General features: G+C 51.5%; 1 protein-coding gene across 1 annotated transcript; it reads right to left on the bottom strand.

Moving 5' to 3' along the window:
* Positions 1–235: 235 nt before the first annotated feature.
* On the bottom strand, positions 236–7,319 carry Kcns1 (potassium voltage-gated channel modifier subfamily S member 1). Its single transcript, XM_005362941.3, has 4 exons — positions 6,959–7,319; positions 5,022–5,188; positions 3,755–4,800; positions 236–1,643 (listed from the first exon to the last, which is right to left on the bottom strand). The coding sequence occupies exons 3-4, from the start codon at positions 4,781–4,783 to the stop codon at positions 1,176–1,178; spliced, it is 1,497 nt and encodes a 498-aa protein (XP_005362998.1). The 5' UTR covers positions 4,784–4,800; positions 5,022–5,188; positions 6,959–7,319; the 3' UTR covers positions 236–1,175.
* Positions 7,320–8,614: the final 1,295 nt, after the last annotated feature.

Raw genomic sequence — 8,614 nt, 5'->3', positions numbered from 1 at the left:
AAAGGGACAAGAGATTTCACTGGGGAGTACAAAAGATGCACCTCCATCAAGGATGACAGGACCAGGACTGGCCGAGAGGGACAGGAAGCTCAAGCATTTGCCTGGGTGCTACCTCGAGAGCAGGGCTAGAGTTCTGTGGGATGGACAGAAGGAACTTTCAAGGGTGGAATGGTAGCTGTGGTGGCCAGGCTATATTGCTGTGATAAAGATCACGACCAAAGCAACTTGGAGAGGAGAAGGTTTATTTGGCTTACGTATCCCAGGTCCTTTGAAGAACGCCAAGGCAGGGACTCAAGGCAGGAACCTGGGGCAGGAGCTGAAGCAGAGACCATGCAGCAACACTGCTCACTGACTTGCTCTCATGCCTTGTTCAGTTTGCTTATATACCCAGGACCATCTGCCTAGGAAAGGTACCGCCCACAGGAGGCTGGGCCCTCCCATATCAGTCATTATTCAAGATCCTGTCCCACAGGCTTGCCTGCAGGTGATCTAATGGAGGTGTTTTCTCAGCTGAGCTTCTGCTTCCCAGATAACTTTAGCTCTAGTCAAGTTGACAAAACCCAAGCAGGACAGGAACAAACACAGCAGCCCTCTGCCACCAGCCATTCAAAGCTGAGCTGCTTGTAAGTCCGTGTGACCGATGGGTTAGGTTCTGGTTCTGGGAACAGGGGTTGGCCGCCTTTCCCACAGCAGGTTAGAGCTGGGTCTAGGTCCCAGAAGGCTCTGTTCAGGTTTGCTCTCTAAGTCAGCCCTAGGAAGCAGAGCTGAAGATGGTTATGCTATTGATCCTACAGACTGCCTAAGGACTCAGCCCCAGCTCCTTCCAGGGACTTAACATTAAAAGCTTCTTCACAGCAGCCCTGTGACATTTGGGTGAGCTTCAGTTCCTTCATCTGTGAAATGGGAATAGTTGTCTGCCAGCACAAGGCTAAAGGGGCTCGTATAGAGACCATCCTCTTCTTCCTCCTGGTGCACACCGGCTTCAAAGGACGTTGATGTGTGAGGTCATGGAATATAGGGTAGTACTATCCTGCCCTGGGCTTTTCTAGAAAGATCTGTAGCCCCCAGTTCCCTTACTCAGGTAGATGACTCCCATGCAGAACTTAAGCAGGGGATGACTCAGCTCTATGTTGGTTGATGCTGAGGCTGTGGGGAGGGAATGTGGAGCCCTGGTTTTAATAACTCTGAGGCTTTGCAGGCTCACTGGGGGCCTGGGTCTCCAGGTCTGTAGACCGCCCCTCCTGAGAAGTCTCTTGGGATGTTTCCAGAGACACCTCTGACACCCCGTCCACGCTGCTCAGCAAGTCCTCAAACGCCCGCTGCCCGCTGCTCCGCACTGCTGCCTCTAGTGCCTTCTGACGCCGGTAGAAGTGGGAAAACTTGTTGAAGATGATGGTGATGGGGAGTGCCACCACCAAGATGCCCCCCAGGATGCAGCCTGAAGCCGCCAGCTTGCCAGCCACAGTCTCCGGCACCACATCCCCATAGCCCACAGTGGTCATGCTCACGGTGCCCCACCACCAGCAGGCGGGGATTGTGTCAAAGCCTTCATTTTCTTCTTCAGCGGTGTAGGCCACACCAGAGAACACTGACACACCCACGGCCAGGTACAGCAGCAAGATGCCCACCTCACGGTAGCTGTGCTGAAAAACAATGTGTGAACCCAAGTCAGAACCGAGAGAACCACAGTTTATATTTCATAATGCAAAGGATTGGTTTTATGTACATTTGAATTGCTCTAAAGCGTTTCTGACAAGAACAAAAAGACTGTCTGCCCCACAAGAAAACTGAGAGGCCATGGCTTTCCCAGGCCATCGAAGAACACACTTGTTTATGGGTGCCTGGTTCTCAAACAAAGCAAATCTGCTTGCCCTGCCCACCAGGGACAGTTGGAAACAGTTGGAGACCTTTTTGGTTGTCATAGCAGGGACAGGCTGGTATGTATCCATACGGGCCACGGATAAGGCTTACTATCTCACAGAATGTAAGAGTGAAGAATTGCTTGTCCTGAAATGTCACCAATGCTGAGAACCCCCTAACTTCAGCAGGGTCTCTTAGACTGTAACATAGAGAAGAATTATGTGGGGGATTTGTTTAAAAGACAGAACTTGATTAAGTAGGTCTGGGGTAGAGCTTCCTGGCAAGCTTCTGGGTGTCGAGGAAGCAGCGGATGGTCTGGGACCTCACTTTAGCTCACTTTAGTAGTAAGCCCCTCCCCCACGCCATGCTGTTATGCCTGTGCCTTGACTCTCACAGCCTGATTATTCATCTTCTCCCTCCTTGTCGACAAAGCTAGGAGCCTCTGATTCTCTGCAAACTAGGAAGGTTTGGGGGAGCATACGGCTCTTCCCTGGGGCAATTTTGAATTAAAGGGGTCTGGCTAGCATCCTTCCTGTACCTGCTTGGTACCCAAGGGTTCTCCCCAAGTCACATGCAGTGGTTAGTATCCTGGCTGCCCTGCATCAGGACTTGCAAGATGCTGTATCATCAAGGTTGGGAGGGACTTCTGAGCCCCTTTCTGGGGATCCTTCACAGGGTCGCCTAGGGCATGGGAGAGCACAAAAGGCTGGAGCTGGGCACAGCTGGCTTGTTCTCTGGGGTCTGCCACTTATTAAAGAGACTCCCACAAGTCCTGTCGCCTCTTAGAACCTTAGTTTCCATGTCTGTAGTGGCACAAAGCTCCTCAGTGCCCTTGGAACAAAAAAGAATAAAAAACATGGGTCCAGAGTTTCGAGTCCCTCAGTACCTCAACCGCCACGTCTCTTCCCGCTGTGCCCCCTCTGCTGACATTCACTCTGCTCCCTTATCTGACTGTGGATACACGTTGATCATGTTGCCTTCCTCCCTGAACCAGGCAAATTTCACCCTCTGGGCAGGACCAGTAGCCAATAAACTGCAACCAGGCTAATAAAACAGCCTAGCCACACCAGGATCTTCATTTACGGGAAGAAAATAAATTATAGCGTCTTCCCGAGGAAGTTGTCCTAAGGAATAATCAATAATGAATATGAAGTTGGCATGGAACACTCATTCTGTGCAAAGTAAGTGTTAGCACTTAGGCTATTCCAGGCTAGGAGTGACCCAAGACTACCTGACTACCTGTGCCTTCCAATGGTGCTAGAAGAAAGGAACCTGGAGAGAAGCCAGTTAGCATCCTGCTTTGCATATTTCCATGTGTTATGTTTTATTTGATATTTGACAGGCACATCAAAAGCCCTTCCCTCTCTTAATCACTTAGTGATCTCTCAGCCCCATGGTTCACTCCATTTTATTTTCTATACTTAACTTTATATATTAATTTTTCTTTATTCTCCTGGGGAAATATAGGTAGCACCAAGCCTTTTTGAGTTTTTTGGAGATTTACTTTTATTTACATGTTGAGGTGTTTTGCTTGCGTGTGTATTTGTGCACCACATGTGTGCAATGCCCGTGGAAGCCAAAAGAGGGCATCAGATGCTCTGGAACTGAAGTTAACAGACTGATGTGAGCTGGGAACCAAACCAGGATCCTTTGGAAGAGTGGTTATTGCTCTTAACCAAGCTATCATTCCTGGTCTGATAAGCCCTTCCTTACAGAGTTACAGGGTTAGATCAGGGTAAATATGAATGTATATCTGGCCCTCTAGCCTTATGCCTGGCTCAATAGGAGCATCTTAGTCCATGGGCACCTGTATGTGGTAAGGCTACACACGCAACAGTTAATCCACCCTGCTCTATGTCTTTCCTCTGTCCCAACCCTGCCTCAGCCATCCTACCTTGAGCGTGGCCCCCAGCGAGCGCAGCCCAGTGGAGTGGCGTGCCAGCTTGAGCACACGGAAGATGCGCATGAGGCGGAACACTTGCACCACCTTGCTCAGGTCTCCAAGCCCCTCTCCGCTGCTGGCTCCACGCCGGTCACCAAGTGCCACACCAGCCAGCAGTGTGAGATAGAAGGGCAGCACCGACACAATGTCGATGAGATTGAGCGGGTGGCAGAAGAAGTTGCGCGTGCTAGGAGCCAGCAGCAGCCGCGATGAGACCTCGAAGCTGAACCAAGCGATGCAGAAGTACTCGAGGCGGCGCAACACTGGATCATCTCGCACATCCTCCACGCTGCGCCCCGCAGCCACTGCAGCCACTGCAGCCGCTGCCTCCCGGGCTTGGTACTCCGGCAAGCTGTGGATGCACATGGCAGCGATGGAGGCGAGCACCACGCCGATGGACACACAGCTGAAGAGCTTGCTGGGCAGCGAGTAGCCGGGGTTCTCCATGGTGAGCCAGAGGCGGCGACGCAGGCGGCCGCAGCGTGCTGCACCGTAGCTGGCCAACTCCCGCTGCACGTCGGAGATCTCGTCGGGGCATGGGTCCACGCTGCTGGGCGCGTCACTGTCCTCGTCCCAGGCTCGAGGTCGTGTCACGCGCCGCTCCAGGTAGCGCGCGCGGCAGCACGTGGCCAGTGCGTTCTCGCCCAGGCCCCAGTAGTCGGCCTCCTGGCCGAAGGCGAAAACGCACAGCTCGTCCAGCACGTGCAGGTGGCCGGTGCGATAGAAGTGCAGGAGGCCGAGGAAGAAGCCCGGGTGCCGATCGAAGTAGAACTCGCGCGCTGCTGCATCGTAATCGTCGCAGAGGCGCCGCGCCTGCTCCTCAGATGCCGCCGCCTGTAGGCGGCCCAGCCTTGTGCCCGGGAAGCGTGCTAGGGCACGCGCACTCAGCAGCCGCCGCACTCCGCCCACATTCACGCGCAGAGCCTCATCTCTTGTCCTCCAGGGGACCCGGGAGCCCAGCCCTGGGGACTCGCTCACCATGGCGTAGGTTTGCTGCCCTGTGGGTTAAAATGCTCTGCTCCATCTCCAGACAGGGTGTTGGAGACTGTGTGAAGTGCCAGGCATGTAGTAGATGCTCAGAAAGCGAATGACCCCTGGACTCAAGTCAGGCCTGGGGCTGAATATCCTTCAGCCACAGACTTGATGACTTTGACTAAATCACCCATCCTCCCTACGCCCAATTCATTTCCTCCAGGGCACAACAAATGGGGAGGCCTACCTTAAACGGCTTTAGAAGCGATGGAATGGTGGCATCGACAAGGTGCTCTGTAGGACACCTCTCCTTTATTCCTGGACAAGCTTGGGTTTAGGAAGCCAGATGTCTATGGTGGCTCTTCGGAACCCCGGTATACTCCTCCATGGATGGGGCCAGCTGAAGCTTACTACCTAGGATTGTTAAGATTCTTAAGATCGAGAGAATCTTGATTCTCCGAGTGTATTCCCTGAACTAAAAGAATCTTCATCACAGGGATAGGTCAAGGATGCAGTCTGTCTGTCCTGATTTCAATACTGAGAACTGGGGTAGGAGCCTGAACTCTGTGTTTTTATATTGTTTTATTTGTTTATCTATTTATGTGGAGACAGGATCTCACCATGCAGCCATGGAGCCCACTCAGGCTGATAGCAAACTTTTGATCCTTGTGCCCCAGTCTCCTGAGGGTTGGGATTCCAGACACATACCAGTGCACCCAGCCAGTCTGTTTGTAAGAAACCTGGAGGGTGATTCTAATACCTGTCAAGTTGAGAGTTACTGGGATAGACTATGTACTGCCATGCCTGCGGTGTCCTTCAGACCCGACCTTAAACCTTGGTTCTGTGTTACCTTAGCAGTCACACATTTCCTATTAGGAAATTCTTCCCCAGTGGGCATCAGAATAGCCACTTGAAAGTGAGGAGAAAATGATTGTGTGGGCTAACATCTTCTTCAGGCTCACAGAGGAGTTTGTTAAATTATGCACCTGTGTCACTGTCTTCTGGAGTCAGGCAAACCAGAATTTAACTCTATCCTTAATGGACCTGGCCCTTGACTACCATGTTTCTTCTCTAGATCTCAGTTTCCTGCAGAATGCACAAAGCAGACAAGAACACACATTCCAGAGTTAGCCAGGGGGTCCAGATGGTTTACGGAAATGTTGGCTTCACTTGGTACTCCAGAAATGCTAGATTCTTCCACTGTCTCCTGATCCCTGGTCCTCCTGGATCTGAGGGCAGCTGCTGGCTCATCCCTGCTCCATGAAACTGTGTAATCTCATCTGTACTGGGAAAGTCAGCGATGCCTTCTTCCAGGGTATGAGATGGCAGGTACGCCAAGGCCTGGAGCCAAGATGCCCTTCACTAATGTTGGACTTGGCATTAGGGGGTTAGTATTCCATCTTTAGCTTGGCTGTTCTGCTCTGGTCATGGCACTGTGAGAGAATACGCGCAAAGTCCCTGGTATACAATGAATGTTTAGTAAACTTCAAAATCATGTCCCTTGCTTTCATCAGATCTGGGTTCGGATCCTGAACTTGTCACTTCCTAGCTGTTGACCTGAGTGGATCCATTGCCCTCTCTGAGCTTTTGGTTTGTTTCCTCCTTTGTAGTCCGGACTACACTGGAGAACCTCTGAGGACTAAAACCAAGCCTGATGCTTAGGGCCGTGCAGCCTCCGCCCCATAATTGGTGCCTCATTGGCATCCTCCACTGGCTTTGGCGTCAAAACATACGGGATTTTATTCCACTTCTGTCACACTTTAGAAGGATGATAGAAGGGGATTTATCTGGCACTCACTCCCCTGCTGCATGAATTCGCATAATTAATTCAACAAACATTTCTCGTTAAGACTCTTAGTCAGTCAGAGAGACTGAGTGACTTGTTCAAGATCATGCAGACTGTCTGTGGGCCTCTCGTGACTGGTTTAGCACGCTTGATACTTTCTGTGAGCAGCCCTGCGTGCTGGCCTCTTCCCTGAGCTCCTCACACAAAATGCACTCGGCTTTATCCTGACACCACCCGGGTTTTCTAAATCCCATTTTACAGAATTTGCAAGCAAGACCATCCCGGTACCGCTGTCCCTCTTTGCAGGTCTCCAAGAACGGACTACAGCACCTGGAATCCTCAGGCCATCCCCGCCTCCCATTACCCAGCCACGCCCCTCCTCAAGGGAGGCTCCTTACCTGTCCTGGCCTCAGGGAGTCCAATCGCCGGTCCCCCAAGGCGCCGTTGGGGCTATTTTGTGCCCCGGAGGCCCCGCTGCGCCTCTCTACTGCGGAGGCCCCGCGGCCCCCTCCTTTCCTGTGTTCCCGTCCCCCGCGGCTGAGGCCGCATCGATCGCTGCCGGGGGAGGGAGGGAGGCCGCGGGCGGCCGGAGGCGGTGGTTTCTATTCTTGCCTGGGATGGATGGGGGCCTAACAGTTGGGAGCATCCTTCAAAGTCAGAGCCCGGAGGGCTGGGACGGTTAGGGAATGGGGACGCCCTTGGAGAAAGGTTTTAAACGCTGGCCCAGAAATGGCAGAGATCACGATCTGCTTAATTTAGTGATTAGTAAGTGCCAGGCAGCGTCTCAAGTGACTTAGCCCAGACATTTTTGACACAAACGTGGCAGAGGCAAGCTCTTAAGCTTCTGAATTTATAGGTGACCCAGGTACTTGCTCAGACTGTGGAGGTCTGAGTTGGGAGGTTGTGGAGGGTGCTTCATCCCCTGGGAGCCCCAGCTGTGCCTGCGTAGGCTCTGGTGTATTCTTCTCTCCAAGTGAGTTGTGAAACCAATCCTGGTCCTTCTGTCCAGGAGGCTCAGAACTCCCACTCACAGAGAGAATCCGGATTACTTCCTTCCTGGAGGGATGGGGATGGGGAGAGAAGGGAGGGTTCAGCAGTGCTGAACACTTAGAAACCTCCGTCCTCCAGCATTTCCTGGGTGGCCGCTGTGTGTGCCCCTTCACTTATAACCACAGTCATCATAACTGTGCACCTCCCTTGGGCCAGCGCAGGCCCCTTCCTATCAGTCAGTGCGGGAATGCTGGCTGGGTGAGGTGTTATTCCTCACCTGGGGGTGCAAGGCTTGAGAAACGAGGGACTCTAGGTCACCGCCGCTGAAGTTTTCATCAAGTGAACAACAGATACCGACTGAGCCACCTCTGCCGTTTACAGGTTCTGGACTGGATATGAGGTTCAGTTGGTAGAGTACTTCCCTGTTGAGCATGAAGCCCTTGGGGTTGATGCCCAGGACTGTGCAAACCAGGCCCTGTTGCTTATAGCTGTAATCCAAGCAGTCAGGGTGCCAAGGTGGGAGGATTGGAAGTTCAAGGTCATCCTTGCTTGGATAGTGAGTTCCAGGCCGGCTGAGACACCTAAGATATTATTTCTGTTTGTTTGTTTGTTTTGTTTCTGATCGCAGCATTAAAATGAAAAAAAAAGAGTGCTGGAAAGGTGGCTCAGCAGTTGGCTGCTCTTCTGGAGGTCTTGCTTGAGTTCATCTTCTAGCACCCACATGGTGACTCACAAACTGTCTATGACTATAATCCCATGGGAGCCGATGTCCTCTTCTGGTGTGTAGACAAACATGCAGACAAAATACCACATACAGAAGCAAACATCTTTTAAAAAACATGATTTTTAAAAAATATATTTTAATCCAATATATCCCAATACAATTTTAACATAATATTAATAGAGAAATTAATAATGAGATGCCCTCTATATTCACTTTTGGGCTAACTTTTTAGAATGTAGTATGCTAGGTTTTTTTTTTTTAATTGCAGCCCTACCTTACAAAATTGTCATCTCACCATTTCTGTAGATCAGGAGTCAGAATGGCATAGCCAGACTCTGTG

This window comes from Microtus ochrogaster, linkage group LG8 (assembly GCF_000317375.1).
Source record: "Microtus ochrogaster isolate Prairie Vole_2 linkage group LG8, MicOch1.0, whole genome shotgun sequence".
NCBI lineage: Eukaryota > Metazoa > Chordata > Mammalia > Rodentia > Cricetidae > Microtus > Microtus ochrogaster.
This window is presented reverse-complemented; position numbering and strand designations above follow the sequence as displayed.

What these genes read in the sequence shown, in the direction of transcription:
- Kcns1 (XM_005362941.3), bottom strand. Translation starts at nt 4,783, where the DNA reads ATGGTGAGCGAGTCCCCAGGGCTGGGCTCCCGGGTCCCCTGGAGGACA. An exon ending in CGCTGGGGGCCACGCTCAAG is followed by an intron (nt 1,644 to 3,754) that starts GTAGGATGGCTG and finishes ATTGTTTTTCAG; the next exon opens with CACAGCTACCGTGAGGTGGG.